We start from the raw sequence: 17,773 nt of genomic DNA, 5'->3' as shown, positions 1-17,773 counted from the left end.
AATATTAGTAACTATTAACTAGTAACTGCTGCTGGATAGAACATGCAGGCCAATGTGTACATATAAATCATCATCCCTGTTGTAAATGTCCTAACCTCTTCTTGTCAACAGACGAAACATCGTTTGAAGCAGGGATCAAAGTTCAGATCCACACCCAGGACGAGCCGCCGTTCATAGACCAGCTGGGCTTTGGAGTGGCGCCGGGGTTTCAGACCTTTGTCTCCTGTCAGGAACAACGGGTACGTAAGATAACAAATTAAATACAGAAAATACAAAAATATATCTCAGCACATTTTGTCAGGAACAATCTGTAAGTCAATATTGGCCTTTTACTCCAATTTTGAAGATTTCAAAGAGATATTGTGTCTGTAAATGAAATAATCTTTTCCACTGTCAAAAGGAAGCAAACATAAAATGAGCCACTTCAGCAATAATTATAATAATAATCAGTAGGCGATTTGAGGGGGATGCCATCCCTCTTGTTGGCATTGGCAAAATGACCAAAATGCATCCCCCTTGTTAACCTGCCATCCCCCCTCTCCATCCCCTAGTAGCAGAGAGAGTGCAGGGGCAGAGGGGTTGTTTAGTTGAATATGTTAGTCTTAGCTGACTGAGGTTTGTGCAAGTTAGAATCTATGGCCCGACAATGGCCCTGAAATATCAGTAACCTAACTGTGCTGTATATTGATAAATCCATGGCGCTGTCCGTGGTGCTGAAGTAGCAGACGGATTTGTAATTGCGACTTTTTCTCTTGAGTCCCGCCCTTCTGTCAGTTTCGTGGGTGAACGAAACGAACCAGGAAACCCTCCGCCCCCCTGTTAAAAATTAACAAATCTTAACTGATAATAATAATAATAATAATAACCTTTATTTGTATAGCTTTTTTTAAAACAACGTTACACAGTACTTCACAAAAACAAACAAAAAACACAAATTAATATAGCAAAAATGCAATACAAAGTAAATGTTAAAAGTGACATGACACAAAAAGTCCAATTATTGATTAGTGAGTTTTTAGTAGCCTCCTTTAATTTTAAGTCTAAATCAGGGGATTGATAGCAGAGTTTTTGTTGCATGACCTGAAAATAAGTGCAGGTACATATGGTCGCATCAGACTGCTTGTGGTCCCTGTTTTTACAGACACATAAAGTTGTGTGTCATTGGCATAGCGACGAAAAACAATGACGAAATTACATATTAATCTGCCAAGCTTTCTTACAACAAACGTCAAATTCAGTTTTCAGTCTGACACTCTCACCATGTCTAGCGTGAACATACATCAACTCATACAGTGGCCTGCATGGCCCAGGTGACCCTGTAGCACTCACACTCTACTGCTCACTCCCCTTGATCCACAACCATCTGGAGGATCTTTCTGCTGCCTCTGATGCACTCCTGATGGCTCTGCCCTTGTCTGCCCCTGCCACTCCCTGCAGACTGAGAGCTTTACTGAACTTTCACAGGCTAGTCAGTATCTCAATCATTTGAAATTTAAACAGTGAGCACAAGCTGTTCAGTTAGCGAGCTCATCTGTGTGTTTAACAATCGCAAGGCAAATGGGACACATTTTGAGTGTATTTAAAGCTCCACTAAGTGATATTTTTATATGAATATAATGATAATGACCATGGACCATGTCCATTTTATCTGGAAAGGCAGCTAGTGTTGAAACCACTGAGAACTATCACCCAACTCTCTGCTCTACACAGATTAGAGACTAAGTACATTTACTCAATTACTGTACAACTTTTAGGTACCTGTATTTTACTTGAGTAGTTCCATTTTATGCTACTTTATACCTCTACTTCAGTAAATTTCAGAGGCAAATATTGTACTTTTTACTCCACTACATTTGTCTGATAGCTGTAGTTACTATACTTTTCAGACTAAGATTTTACATAAAAAAACATATGATGAATTTATAAAATACAATGCATTGTTAAAGATTAAATAATTGGTTCCCAACCTTTTTGCCTTGTGGCATCTTACAAAAAATCAGTGTTTAGTTGGAGTCCCTTGTCACATTTCAGACGTCTACGAATTGTTAGCAGTTCCACCAAAATGTTTCAGTTGGTTTCGTTTAAATAACTGTTCAAGGTCCAAAGGAATAAAATTATCTAATATTTCCAAAAAAAAGCAAAGATTACAGAAAAGTCCAATAATGAATACAAATTTGTGTAGCAGAACTTTGTTTTTTCTGATTTCCTCTCTCATTAATCATCTCACAACTCCTCGAATTTATCTTGTGAACCTTTGGAGGGGCCAAAATCCGGAGTTGGGAACCACTGGACTAAACTACCTACCGGTGTATAAAGTAGCTAACTAGCTCTACCTCGACCAGCTACAACAGTAAAATGCTACTTACACATTGTTGCATCGGTATTAACAATCTAATAATATAATAAAAAATAATGTAATATTTAATAATCACTCGGGGGCACTTTTCTGCAGAAAAACTACTTTTACTTTTGATACTTTAAGTACATTTTGTTGATAATATTTCTGAACTTTTACTTAAGAAAGATTTTGAATGCAGGACTTTTACTTGTAAGGGAGTATTTTACTATTGTTTTATTGCTATTTTTACTTGAGTACTGGATCTGAATACTTCTTCCTGCACTAAACAAAATGTTTCCTGAATCTGGGTATTCACAATCATCAGGTCACACTGTGCATGTGCCTCAATGTATAAGCCACGTAGGAGAGTAACATATTTGTCACTGGCCTTGTTCAAGGCTTTTGTTGGACCCTAGGGAGTTGAAATGAGGCGTCCCACATGGTAAGCACTGCACTATCAGCACTATACTGTGTTTTGAAGGACAACAGCTATTTTGCTTTGACACAAAGGAGGTTAAAAACATAATTTTGGCTGAAAATCAATCCTGTGTTCCACATAGAAGGCAAAAAGTCTGCCACAGACCCATCAATAATGTGACAGTTGTAAGGACAGTTGCTTTTTATTCTCCTTTAATATGATGGAGGTTGAAAAGGCTGTTTTTTTAACTATAAATTGACCGCTGAGCCTTCATTGTTAAGACATTTATCAATGTGACATTTACCAATCCCACAGTGCCATTGAAGGGACTGTTCATGACTGTGGGTCCCTTGGAGACCTTGGGCCCTTGTGCAGTTCTGATAGTTACACACTTGCGGCCTTAACATTATTATCGAAACACAACTTTCCCCAGTCAGCTTGTGGACGTCTTGCTCAGTGAAAAGAAGTGTATGTAGGTTATTCCACTGAAGTGTGAATAATTCTGCGGGTGTAATGGCAAGCATGCAGCCAGACAAATCATATACTCTGTAACCCTAATATGCTACAGAACCATGCATAATGAATGGAGGAGAGAAAGGGATGGATTTGGGAGTGATCTCAGTCCTTCCACGTCCACACTACTAGTGAGTGTGTTCCAGTGTCGGAGCGCTGCAGCAGGATTTTGCATGCTGCCAATGTCGCGTCTGCAGGAAACTGTCCCTCTTTGTTTTTCTCTTTTTCTCACTAGCTCCCTTACTTTTTTCCTCTCCAACAGTCATTACAATTCCTCTAATACAGTTCCTCTCTCTTTAATATGATTCTCCTCTCTCCCTCTCTGTTTATTTACTTATTTCACTGGCTGGCAGGCTCACTCTTCATTAAACTAATGCAGTTTGCACACATTCATTCAACTCCCTGCTTCAGCTGTCCTGTAGTGTAAAACTGTTGGGGTCTTTTAAGCCGGCCAAACTGTCACTCACCAAGATCCCACAAAAGAAAAATCTGCAATTACCCCCTACTTTACATGAAAAGCAAAAACCTCAAAATGTTTCTTCTCCCAGCTTGTCTCCATCCTCCTCATTTCCTGTCCAAGTCTGTACCCTTCGCTTGCTCTCTCTCACTCAGTTAATGAAGAGGGAATTGAGGTCACAATCTTAACATGATTTCTTTTCTTCTTCATGGTCGTTAAACAGCTAGCACACTAACATGTCCTGAAATCTCTTACGCCAGATTCACTTTTATCCACACTTGCAGAATTAAGCTTTTGCAGAAGTTTAACCAGTGGGAAGTAATGTTGCCACAAGATGGTTTAGGATGGCGGAGTAGCGCTTTTGAAAATGAAGAGAAATCGAAATAGCAGAACTGAGCATAAGAGAGCTAGGTCTATGTGATGAGGTGAATAAATAGACAAGCACCTATTATTGATTATCACAATTTACCCAGCTCTGATGGTTTTTATGTTCTGTTTGACTTTGTTAAACGTCCTTGATGTGAAAATAATCATTATGATCCCCTGACTGGATTTCAGTCAGTGCTATCTTGTTTTTTTGATCATGCTGTACTGTATGTGTGTAAATACTGTATGTGCATGTTGAACATCGCCTTGGGTTATTAGTAACCAAATCCAGTGTGCGACACACGTGGCTGCCTCTTGCACTCTGGTACAAATTGTAAAATCCAGGTCCCTAAATCATAACCTTTATGATTTAGGGACTTTAATTTATTGCTGTGTGAGCACTCAGCGATGCACTGTTTGAACTGATGAAACGGAAACACGCACAGGCTGTTTTATAGCTTCCTACTTCATTTAATACATCATATTTTTGCCCTCCTTTTTAAAGGCAGCTGAAATGTAAATTAATACTGCTAATATTTTAATATAATATGCAAATTGCAAAAATGGACTCTACTGGAGTAATTTCAGTTAACTTTTTCTACATGAACAGTATGGTGCAACATCATTGAGTATAAACAACATTCACTGGGCTTGTTTTGCAGTAGGAGGTATATACTTATTTTTACATTTGTCCTACTGCAGTCTAAATATGTCAACTTGGTCCTTAGAAAATTGTGACAGGCATTTTTCACCATTTTCAGAGGACAGAGTTAACCATCCTGATGGCCTGAGGGAAGAAGCTTTTTCTGAGTCTCTCTGTGTTGGACTTGTGGCTACGAAGATGTCTATATGTTTACATAAAGTGGATATTTTATTGCATAGGTTTAACAAGAATGATGGAAAATGTACATTTGTGGATCAAAACAGAAGGAACATGGCACCACACTTTTTCCTGCAGCAAAGATGTTTAGAGTGTAACTTACAACATCACAGCTCTACTACACAGCTGATACTATTCAGTTCCTGCATGAGGAGTGGGCAGTACAATGAAAGCACAGAGGGAGACTAGGAATAGGAGAAGCGTAGGAGAGAAGCTCCCACAATAAGCACAACTATGCACATGTATTCACCATGGAGTAAGAACGAGATTCATTGTCTGTACCAAATTCAATAAATGTGCAATGGCTTCTCATATAGACGGAGGAACACATTTATCATCATATTGACAGAAAGTACAAGGTCAAATGACTGCATTAATGGCACAGGAGAGGATGTTCAACAGATAGTGTCCTCCATAACTAAAGTGGTTCTGCACTTTTGCTTCTCTTTCTCTCAGCTGACGTACCTGCCTCCACCATGGGGGGACTGCAAGGCCACACCGATGGACTCAGACTTCTTCAGCACTTACAGCATCACGGCCTGCCGGATCGACTGTGAGACACGATACCTGGTGGAGAACTGCAACTGCAGGATGGTCCATATGCCTGGTAGGAACCAGAAGGGCCTCTCGTTGCTGGATACAAATACCTTATATCTACATATATTGATAAAGATGTAGATGTTATCATGTCTGTTGTTGTGGTTGGAAGTGCTTTCATTTGAAATTGTGGTGACAAAAACAATTCTTAAGGAACAAACAGCTTTTTGCCAGCGACTGCAGAAAATCTGATACTTTCACACTCCAGTGAATCGGAAAACTAAACTATTTTCACTTTGTGTATGTGCAGTGATTACAGCTGGCATTTGCTATCTACCTCCTACATTTAATCACTGTGCGACATCTCAGACGGCAAATTGAAAAGGAGTTTGGCACAGAGGAAACATTTGGATTTGGCCTCTGTTAACCCGCACTCACCTGTCCAATAATTGTTAATGTCTCTCTCTTCAATCAGGGTCACTTTCAGCTCTGTGATTGCATATAGGGAGCCAGACAATCTGTCTGTGTGATTAGCTGCTATCTTATAGTGATTGTGCAGTTGATTAATGTAAGTCTACTGAGAACTCCCCAGTTAAAATCCCCTACTCGGTGGATAGCGCTTTGCTGCTATTCATCCCCTCCTATCTCCCTGTCAAAGTGATTTTATTAGTATGAGTATGAACCAAAATGCAGTGAATAATTACCGCTGGGAAATCATTTTCTCTACATCTAGGACATGTCTTTTTTCCTGTGTTGTCCTGAGCGGGGGAGAGGGATGGTTCAACTGCCAGGGAGACAAAGATGGAGAGGGTGATGGAGACTGAAAGTGGTGATGACAGGCAGCAAAAGTAAAGTACGAAAGTTAATTAAATCAATTATGAGATGAGATCAAATTTGTGACAAATATCCAATCGTGATGAGGACGGTAAGGTCAGTCTAAGATCAAATTAATTATGAACCCAGATCTCATCGTCCTTGTGCTTCTTTGAAACCTTCTTCTTCCCTTGCTTCCTCTTTTTGTTCAGACTGAGAACATTGTGTTTTTTCTGCCTGTCCTTAGGAGATGCCCCATACTGCACCCCGGAGCAGTACAAGGAGTGTGCAGATCCTGCCTTGGGTAAGGAGATAACCCAGCATGCTCTGTGTGTGTGTGTGTGTGTGTGTGTGTGTGTGTGTGTGTGTGTGTGTGTGTGCGGGCATGTGTGTGTATACACTGTTCAATGTGTATGTCCCACTGTTCAGAGACCCTGATCCAAGCTGATAACAGATAATAGTCTTCCTTCAGCCTGATGGTAGCCATTCTCAAATAGCAAACCTCAGGCCTCGCACTGAGGCTCTCTTTTTTACTCTCCCCTGCCTCTCCATCAACTGATTACTTTCAGGCCTTTCATGTTGTTGCTTGTTTTCTTATTGACTTGCAATCTTACGCTCTTTCATGACACAACTCACGTGTCGGCCTCTGGCTGCTGCCGTCTCTCTGACTCTGTCGGCGTGTGTCTTATATCTTTTGTATTTCTCTCTGGGGTGTCTCCTTGCGGCATTTTGTCATCCTGATCTGTCCCCAAGTCTTCTCTCTTTCAATCTCTCTGTCTTCCTTCTCTCTCTCTCTCTCTTTCTGTTTATTTCTCAGACTTTCTTGTGGAGAGAGATAATGACTACTGTGTGTGCGAGACGCCATGCAACTTGACGCGCTACGGTAAAGAGATGTCCTTTGTCAAGATACCCAGCAAAGCATCAGCCAAGTACCTTGCCAAGAAATTCAACAAGACAGAGCAGTACATAGCGTAAGTTACATTCTTATGTCTTATTTATCCAATGATGAGCGTGGATTTTTCAGTGTCGCCAGTCTTGTACTGCTGGCTGCTAAGCTGCTACACATAAAGCTGTTGAAAAATTATACTTCGTTGATGTCATCAATCTGTCATTTAAGTGCACTTCACTAGTTGTGATTAAAGAACAGACATGTTTCACAACATATAAAATACTATACTATATAGAAATAATTAGCAAAAGCAGTTTTTTCCAGGCTTGAGAAAACAAAAGATGCACTCAAAATGTAACATGTTGTGGCTCCATCATATCATGGGTTAATGTTGACAAGTCTCAATAGTTGTTTTAAGCAGATCAATCCACTTTAGTTAATAAACCCCATTACAGCTGCACTAGAAATCTCTTGATACAAGGCTCCGTCATTTATTACAGTTACCAGTGAGAATAAGAACATATACCACCAATCAAGTTAGATTCCCTACACCTTTTCTATATAACAGAATTTAAGTGTTTTGAGGTTGATTTCCCTTAAAGCAACTTGCTTAAAGGCTGCACATTAACTGCTGTAACCAGTTCACTTTCTCAAACCTGGATTTTTTTTATTGAGGTGAGGAAATAGAATGAGGAAGGAGCTTAACTTGATGCATCTGTCAAGTTTCTTTGCCAAATCTACTGTGTTCTGGTATCTGGGCTGCACAGTGTTAAGTGGTGTGAAACTGAAGTCTGTGACAGTGGACTGTCTGTCTTTCTACTGGGAACCACAAACACAGACAGATAGAGAGACTCATACACACACTGCTTCATCAGTTGTTTGACAGCAGCTCTGATCAGATGTTTTGCAAGTTACTCACTAAGCAGTGAGAACACCTGACAGTGAGGAAGCATCATTCAAGCTGCATGCTGACACCTCACATAGGTGGGCCTACAAATCAGGAGAAAATTCCCAGAAATGTTAGTTATAACAAGAAAAAAAACACCTAGATCAGAGATTCCCAACCAGGGGCACTTGTACCCCAGGGGCTAACTACTTCTGCAGCTGCCAGGGTGTATGTGGAAAGATTATAGAGAAGCTCAGCAGATTAAAAAAAAAATAGAAACTGCAATTTGATTTTAAAAATACGGTATATCCATAGTATGTGTTGCAATTTTGTATGCATAAAAAAACTAGTTAGCAAGCAGGAGAGAAGCAGATAGCTGATAGTAATTAGTAAAAAGGTCAGATAGTAAAGAATAAACAGTAGAAATATTTAGCTAAAAGTAATAGATAAACAGTTAAAATAGTTAGCTAAGTAATGGATAAACAGTTCAGATATTTAGCTAAAAGTAATAGATAACCTAACCAGTTCAAATAGTTAGCTAAAACTAATCAAGAAACAGTTCAAATAGTTAGCCAAAACTAATGGTAAATAGCATTTATATAGTGCTTTCCTAGTCTACCGACCACTCAAAGAGCTTTACAACACATGCCAACATTCACCCATTCACACACATTCATACACTGATGGCAGAGACTGCCATGCAAGGTGCCAACCTGCTCAACAGGAGCCGTTAGGGGTTCAGTGTTTTGCTCAAGGACACTTCAACACTCTCTCTGGAGGAGCCTGGGATCAAACCAGGAACCTTCCGATTACTAGATGACCGCTCTACCTCCTGAGTCATGCCGCCCTGCTAATCAATAAATAGTTAAGATTAGCTAAAGTAATCAATAACAATAAAAGGTCTGGGGTCTTGGAAAGGCTTCCTGGGACACTTAATGGAACAGAGTCATCATTAATGTTAGTTGTTCCACCTGTGCTTTTCAATAAGTCACAATGTCTGCTGTGAAAAAGGTCTCCCAGGGCTGTGGGTGTATGTCTGACAAAAAAGGTTGGGAACCACTAATCGAGATTACTTTACCAGGCGAGGAATTGAGTGTACGATGATTGTGTTTCATGGTTTTGCTAGAGATGTTTTATGTCTTTTTATTAAAGTTAGTGCAGTCAAACTGCAGGAGCTAGAAGTATATTTCCCACACTTAGTATGAAACAAGCAGATGTTGTGTGTTCATTTTGTATTCGTACATCTCCATCTCTACATTGTCAGCTGTGATTTGCATTTAGGCTACTCGTTTCAACTCAGCCCTCAGCTTTACCAATTTATTTTATGACTGACAGATCATCACTTGTCTTGACTTAAATTTAAGTAATAAAACAGTGCGCCAAGTACAAAAAAAAAGAAACTACTAAGTCGAGTTACAGTTTTGATCTCATCTCCAGTGGGGTGTGAAGTCTGATTCGGCCCACAGAGAGGATATTAAGGAATCAAAATAATAGTCTGCCTTGCCCTGGGCCTTTAAACTAATCCCCATTCTTTTTCTTTCTGCTGAAGTCATGAGTTTTAGACATTAACACAGTATGAAATCAAACAGCTGTCATCATTTCCCTTGTTTTCCTCAATGACCAGACCCACCTATGGGAAATAGTTAGTGACGGCAGGTTATTTGCTCAACTTGACGCATCTGCTCTGTGATCTGCAGGAAGTGGCAGACTCACTAGTCATCTTCTCCGCCTGAGGACACTAATAAAAAGTGCATAAAATGTAAACTGAGACATTTTAATATGTGACTTAAGACTGCGTGCTTCTCTCTCTGTTTACAGTGATAACATTCTGGTTCTGGATATTTACTTTGAAGCGCTCAACTACGAAACCATTGAACAAAAGAAAGCCTACGAATTGGCAGGCCTTCTGGGTAAGGAAATGGCTGTCAAGTGTTTTCTTGGGAATAGATAATATGCAGTATGCAACATGACAGATGCTTTTTATCCAAAGTGACGGGAATGCAAGTGCTTGCATTTTTATAATAGGTGTTCAGATCCCAGAAGACACAAAACTGTCTCTTTAATCTATCGTGGCTTTTCAACTACATTTTTGAAAAACCTATGTTTTCTGTTACATTTCTCACCTTTGAGACCTTAATAAAGATGAAAAGTATGTTTCAAAGCTAGCCTCTGATTCATGTTAATGCACAGAGATAGCTTTCCTCTCTGTTTTGTATTAAGGTATAATTTGTGCTTTTTTTATTTGTCTTTCCAGGTGATATTGGAGGTCAGATGGGTCTCTTCATTGGAGCCAGCATCCTCACTATTCTTGAACTTTTTGACTATCTATATGAGGTAAAATGTCTCCCATCATCATCCGGAGCCTCTCACTTAGTGAAAACATCCAGTGCAATGTATTGTGTATGGAAATTTGTACTGCTCCAGTATTATGGAATTACTTGGAGGATGTGTTTTAGTGGGCATGACAAACACTCTGTCTCTCACAACCCTGTAGCCTATCTCTGTGCGACACACACACATCTCAGCTGCAGCAACGCTGAATACATTAACATTTTGGATGTATTATATTTTAGATTAGTCAGGATGTCTCTGTCCGTTCTCATTAGAGTAACTCTGTGTTGCATGCTTCCTCTATGCCTTCACTTCTACCAGCAATGCAGAGAGATTTTTTATGTGTCTTAGTCCTTGATTTTAGATGTGTGTATGTGTATGAGACACACAGAGCAAAAAGCAGTGCTGCTCATGTGCAGGATCGATGGTGAAACATATTTATAGATGCATAAAATCAATCTCATTTAAATTTTAGTTTGCCTGATCATTCAAACTCCAAAGTGTGTGGGTTTGAACTATGTAAAGACGAAAAAGTTTTTGGTTGCTCTCCAGAAACGAAAAAAATGGAATATTGTGTTTTGATTCCAAAAGGTCAGTAATTGGTGTCCTCAACTATTTTCAGGTGATCAAGTACAAGCTGTGCCGATGCGTGAAGAAGAAACACAAAGGCCGCAACAACAATGACCGGGGAGCTGTGCTGAGCCTGGATGATGTGAAACGCCATGTCAGTAGGCTGCTGCTAAGTACTTTCACTGTGTCAGACTGCATTGCTTTGACAGGGGCACACTCTCTTCTTTGTCTTCACTGGTCTCAACTGCAGCCGGAGTGAAGAAGGACGAAACGACGGTGGTGGGGAAGAGTAAACAAGAGAGTCAAGAGATAGAGATGGAGGAAGCTATGGAGGGAAGGACTTGAGAGACAGGAAAGGGAGCGAAAAATTGATTGGGATGAGAGGGAGAAAAAATTGAGAGAGAGAGAAATAGGAGAGCGGAAAGTGGCTTGAATTTAATCAAAGCTGGGGGACAGGACCAGCAGGGACAGGCCGGAATTAGAGCTTTGGAAGGTGTGACAGCCTACTTATTTCCAACTGTAAATGAAGCAAGCTCACTTTAATTGTAAGTCTGAGCCCGGGCAGAGAAAAAAGGGAAATATGTGCTACTCCTCTGATCTGTTCTCCTGACTTACTTGGTAGTCTTCTCTTTCCATCCACCTTCATTATTTTCATCATATTTTTTTTTTACTCCAGAGTATTTCTTAGGAATTTATTTCTTCTCGCCTCCTGGCCCAGCTTGTTGCTCATGTCATGTTATTCTGTGAGCATGTTTATGACTTTAAGGTTTTCTCCAATGCGTTTTATTTTCTGTTTTATTCTGGATGTGATGACTCCCTCTCTGCTCGTTTGCCTTTCCTTTATCTCAATACTTCCTCTCCTGGTGATCACTTCTCTCCTCTGTACTTTATCTTACCTGCATTTTTGCTTTCTTTCTCTCCTCATTTCTCTCTCAGGCTCCTTGCGAGAACCTGCGTACACCATCAACATATCCTGGCAACATGTTACCTCATCACCCGGGACAGGCCAACTTTGAAGACTTCACTTGCTGAGCAGACCTGGGTGAAGCATCAAAGTGCGTGTTATGCAACCAAAGCCAACCATACAACAAGAACTATCCAACACGGGGAGTGTGTGGAACTGATACGAAGTCTAACAGAGACACTTTTTACATAGAAATGGAGTAACGCAGACAAATCAAATACGACAAATGCGGTGAAAGAACTTTCACCCGAGGCCAAGTGGAGAGGATATCCCAAATATAAAAATATCTGTTCATTTTTCCGGAGAACATTTCATGCAGCACTCTGTGTTTTCCTCCGGAATACTGCCGCAAAGGATGCTCATGGAAAAACCTTGCCAACACGGACCTCTCTTTCAAAAGACAAAAAATTGTAAAAAATAAACAAGGGAAAATGTACAGTTATTTCACCATAGACAGCAGATCAGAAAAAGAGCCCCCATGCCTTTATATAACACAGCAACACACAATGGTTTCATACAACACCGGCTTGCTAGTGGGACAGATATTCATACTGCTTACGCCACTGTACATTTAGCAACATCTGTAACTGTTGCAGCGCTCCATAAAACAACAGCTGGACTCTGTGTAGTGAGAATGTTTCTATGTTCGCAATGAGTTTAGTCAGGTGTGCAGGGAAGTTTACGGGGGGTTGTGGTGGCAGTTGCAGTGGTAGAGATGCATCATCTACCATTTGAAATGTACTGGTGATGATTTCAGGTCTCATCATGTAAATGCATGCTTGTATCTGTCCAGTGCATGTTTTTCATATCACTTATAATTTGGATTTATATATATATATATATATATATATATATATATATATATATATATATATATATATATATGTGTGTGTGTGTGTGTGTGTGTGTGTGTGTAGATACATTAGAATTACCAAGTTTGCCTCAGTGATATACAGGAAAAGGAAGATGATACATCCCATATATTTCTGTTTATGTGTGTAGCTATGCAGTGTGTATGTGTGTGTGGACTCACATGTGTTCATGGGTGCCAACATCAGTACCCAAGCAGGTACAGCGTGTGTTTGTTGATTGTACAAATGGATGAGCTGCACCTAATTGAATTTCTCATCCATTCGTTTTTTTGTTTGTTTTTTTTTCACCCGTGCCCAATGACTCGAGGAGTCTTCATTCAACATTTCCTCTTATCTCAACTGCAGGAGGAGGTGAGATTTTTTTTCCCCCAGGATAGTTGATTGCTGAAATCCTTGGAGTTTTGTGGGGCTGTTAAAAAATTTTCTGTATCTGTGTTCTAGTTGCAAAAGTCTTATCAAAGCACAATACCGCCAGTATGTAGAGGTGATGTAAAAGACGACGTACTATTCTTCTTGATATATTGTCATATTGTTAATATCGTGTTGATCCAACAGTTTTTCGGTTGTTTTTTTCTTTCATATAAAACATACTCGATATTGCCTGATATCCTGTCTCCATCTTCCAGGTAATAGGCTGGTCTATTTAGTTATCAAAGCATAAATACAATGTAAATATAATTTTGGAAATTGTTATTCTTCTGAGGTTTTATTCTTATCAGTGAGTTTCCTCTCTGAAGCCTTTATTTGTTCGCTTGGTTGAAAAGGTAAACAGAAGCAAAGCAATGTATTTTTTAACTCCAGATACTGTGCAAATGTTCATTTTTAATCACAAGTAGCTCTCAGAAAATCTGATTAAGCATTCTGCGCTTCATCTAAGGCATTTTGCTATCTCTGTTTTCTCTAATCAACATGTTATCTTGTGTTTTGCTTCGTATAACATTTTCTCAGAATTAAATCGGCATTAAGCGAAGGGTTTGGGGGCAGGAGCCTGGTATTAAAATAGATATTACTTATCTACTTCTACCATTCATTTGTGTTGCAGTTTAACAGCTGCAAGCCACAACATTGGTGTTTTGGAGCGCCATACTCTTGAAATGTAATTACAGTTTCAGCTGCTGTATGACAAAAGGATGGATGAGAAATATCCTGCACAGCCAAAACAAGTTTTATCAAGATTGTCAGTCAGCCAGCAGCCGCACATTCTGGACGGCTTCTCTCATATTCTACTGTACATCTGGTGCTGCCAACTGCCACTTATATCAGAAAGGTAGCTTGGTGATGCATGACTGTGAATATTAGAGCCTAGTTATAAGCCCTTAAACATGGTCTGCCTTGAAATCATGTTTGTTGCTCGGTCAGCTGCACATCAGTCCACTGCTACGAGACATTAAGGGTTATTCTAGGACGAGAAGTTTACTTTTGCCTTATTATTTTTTCATGATTTCTTTTAGTGGGAAACCAAACATCAACATTGTTCATCAAATGTGAGCGTGCATTCATCTTTTATTATTCAGAAGAGAAACCTCAGCTGGTAACCACGCATTAATATACAAGTGTTAAAGCTCCCGGGAACCAGCTCCAACATCTGATGAAGATTTTTCCTGTTTTGAATGTCTGAAACATGATTTTGCCCCCTGATGGTTTTATTGTTTCCTGTTGTACCTGCCAAGAAGACAAATTAATCAAGAAATTAAAGACGATACTGTTCATTTCCTGCTGGCATTTGTGTCTTTGTCTGAGCAACAGTCTGCGACTCAGAAGATTGCAGGGGAGGGTCAGAATACAGGAGAGCTGCCTGCCAGTGACAGAAATCCTGCACAAGATGCTGTCTGCATCCTGATAAGGCTCCAGGGCAAAGCATGTGGGGGAGTGTGGGAGGTGGCAATACCAGCGGGAGTTCAGACAAACTGAAAATCTTTCCAAATATGATGGATTAGTAAGGATTTCCTGCAGTCTTGTGGTCTTTATGGTTCAGTTTCACATGTTGTTAGCAGATCCAGAAATCTTTCCTCTCTGAATGAGGTTAAATCATTATGTGCCCTCCCCAATAAAAAGATCAGAGATGACTGCTCCCTCCTTGCTTTGACCTTGTTGGTTGGCACAGCCAATCGGTGGACAGTATAAGAGAGAGATGCTCCTGTAAAGAAATCTATGCCAAACTGCCTGCCTTCTTAAATGGCTCCAACACCCTCAGCTAATCACCCCAGGCAGCTGGATGTGATTTAGAGGGGTCTGTTTTCACACAGGGAACTTCTAATGTCTGTTTTTATATTTTAATGAGACTTGTGTGCATGTTTTTACCCACATCTGTCAGTTTAATCATGCCTTCTGCTGTCTTTGAACATGCAGTCAACGCTCAAGGTCTTTTCATATCAGAGGTAATTTCCTCCTAATCCTGTTATCACATCTTATTATCTATACCAACAAGGAGATTACGCTCTTGTTTTACAATTCCTTAATTTGCTGAGCAGTGTTTTGTCATTTACAATAACTAGATGAACACACACAAACTAAAAATCACTGGGTCAAAATTGCATCAGTTTTGTGTCAATATACAGTAGCACCAACGCAATACTGGGTTTTATGGTTTTACCCAGTACCAAAGTGGTGTTTTAAACCCACTATTAGTGCTATTTTTATTATTGTTGGGTTATTTAGCTGTATTTTATATTTAACAAAAATATGGTTATTTGACCCAGTGTTAGACAAAGCAAGCTCAAGGTTTACCATAAAACTGTTGTTTTAAGGTAAACTGTATTGTTAGTTAGCACAAAACAATGTGCATGTGACATTCAAAACTGCAAAACACATTATTAACAATCACTGACAAATAGTGACAGAAGGAGCTCAAGTAGATTAAAACAATTCACAACCATTGGGTAAATAATTCAACAGCAGTACATTTACTCAAATACTGTTATTGAGTACAGTTTTGAGGTACTTCCATTTTATGCTGCTGCTACTTCTACTCCACTACATTAGAGAGGTAAGCATTGTAGCCTTTACTTCCCCACATTTATATTACTGCTTTAGATTACGAGTTACATTGCAGATTTAGATTAATACAAAATATGATCAACATATACATTATTATAGATTAAGCTACCCAGCAGTATAAAGTAGTTAAAATTAGCTCCACCTTTATCAATCACAACATTTAAGTAATGCTTACACATTAATGTATCAATAATTAACTTTTGTACTTTTACACAAGTAAAATTTCTGAATACCTCCCCCCACCACTTCTGAACAGGAACATAAAAAACACAACACAAACACTAAAACAACCCATTGTCTTAGGGTTCTACCTTTGGGTACTGGGTAAAGTAAACCCACATATTGACCCAAAATATGGCCAGTTTTGACCCAGTGATTTTAAGTGTCCATTACTTTATATTGTTGGATCTCTACTGTACAGAAATTAATGGTTAAAGCAGATCTAACGCTCCAGCTTGTCTCCATGCTCTCACTCCTGCCAGCATGTCAGATGAGTCACGTTTCTGGTATAAATGTATCCTGTCAGATCTCTCAGTGCAATTAGGATGCTCAGCCGTTTGTCATAGATAAGGCTGCGCCCGGCTCCTCTGGGCTCCACTTTACATTCTGTTCGGTAAGAGGATTAATAATTACAGCACAGTCAAGTTTCTCAGCACTGAAAGACGTTGTATTAGATTTCAGACTTGGGTCTGCCTGATTTGTCCTTTCATTTGTTTTAAGTATGAACTCTTACTCATTTGTTTAATATCCAGGCTGTCAGGAGGCCTCTAAAGGATAAACCTAATCAATTGACATCTTACACACTCACACACACACACACACACACACACACACAGGATGTAAAATCTTCTCTGGAAATTTGAAGCACAATGCAGCAAATCAATCTTATTGGTCCCATGAATGAGGATTTTGCTACAACTTGATAAAAAAAAAAAACATGATGTATGCCCCCTCCTCCTTCGTATGTACTCACACAAGCACACTCTGATCAAACACAAACAGACTATGCAAACAGATGGGATGCCGTGTTTTGTACTGTCGGAGCTCCATACTAATTGGGGGGAAATGTAATGACATCAAAGTTTGGAAACAAGAAAGTGTTTGATTCTGCTCTTAACTTGTTGTTTACTTGTTAATACAGAAACCACTTCAGAGGTTCAGTATCCTCTCTCCAGATGAGACATAATGAAGATGATACGCATTCAAAGAAGGTCATGTAAGACTGTTTCAGTTGAAAAACTATCCACAAGGTGCTGCAGTTGTGATTTAAATTCACCTAATAAACAAGAAGGGAGCTGATTTACTCATTTATGAACCTACTGTGATGAAAAGGTGTTTTAATTCGAATTTCCCAAATTATGTCTGTGACTTTTGTGATAACCGCCTGAGAGTTGAAATTAAGAAGGAGCACATGTGACTTGGCATTCAATTTAGCCATTATAAAGCAAAAAATAAAATAAAAGCTCCAAATGTTCTAAGACTAGTGTTTCTCCTATCAGGCGTTTTGGTTGAGTGTTTGTTTAGTACCTTTCAGCATTCAATAAAAGAGAGTAACTGTCATGTTTTTCCCATTTTTTGTTATTATGTTTTATGTCCATTAATTGTTAAGATTGCACAGGTTAAAATTAACTTAGAAAAACACGTTTTAGTTCATTAAAGCCCAGATATATCCAATATGAGGTGCACATTTCTTCTACATTTTTTTGTGAGAGCTCCAGACACTGTTTGGTTTGGTTTTAATCCAGTTTGCAGTGAAAAAGAAGTCAACCTTCTTGATACTCTGACAAACCCAGACAGGGTTGCTTGGTTTGGGTTTGCTGTACATCCAGACATGTGATTACTTATCAAATATTTATTGATGTTATTTTTGTTTTGTGTTTACATATTTAATTTTGTGACCTGTTTTATTTTGTTAAAGTGAAGACTATAGTGGAAAGTATTA

At 39.3% G+C, this 17,773-nt stretch overlaps 1 protein-coding gene across 3 annotated transcripts in view; it reads left to right on the top strand.

The window, feature by feature from the left end:
- asic1b (acid-sensing (proton-gated) ion channel 1b) overlaps positions 1-14,543 on the top strand; it is a 152,180-nt gene extending 137,637 nt beyond the window's left edge. For all 3 annotated transcript variants that reach the window (XM_044168448.1, XM_044168428.1, XM_044168439.1), the window contains 8 exons: positions 112-239; positions 5,429-5,579; positions 6,570-6,626; positions 7,140-7,293; positions 9,916-10,007; positions 10,352-10,431; positions 11,051-11,152; positions 11,935-14,543. In XM_044168448.1, the coding sequence (XP_044024383.1) occupies positions 112-239; positions 5,429-5,579; positions 6,570-6,626; positions 7,140-7,293; positions 9,916-10,007; positions 10,352-10,431; positions 11,051-11,152; positions 11,935-12,030 (860 nt within the window). In that variant the 3' untranslated portion in view covers positions 12,031-14,543. The remainder of the gene's footprint in view (positions 1-111; positions 240-5,428; positions 5,580-6,569; positions 6,627-7,139; positions 7,294-9,915; positions 10,008-10,351; positions 10,432-11,050; positions 11,153-11,934) is intronic.
- Positions 14,544-17,773: the final 3,230 nt, after the last annotated feature.

The sequence above is a fragment of the Siniperca chuatsi genome, linkage group LG2, assembly GCF_020085105.1.
Source record: "Siniperca chuatsi isolate FFG_IHB_CAS linkage group LG2, ASM2008510v1, whole genome shotgun sequence".
NCBI classification, from domain to species: Eukaryota; Metazoa; Chordata; class Actinopteri; order Centrarchiformes; family Sinipercidae; genus Siniperca; species Siniperca chuatsi.
Note: the sequence above shows the minus strand (reverse complement) of the source record. Positions and strands in the feature narration are given on the sequence as shown.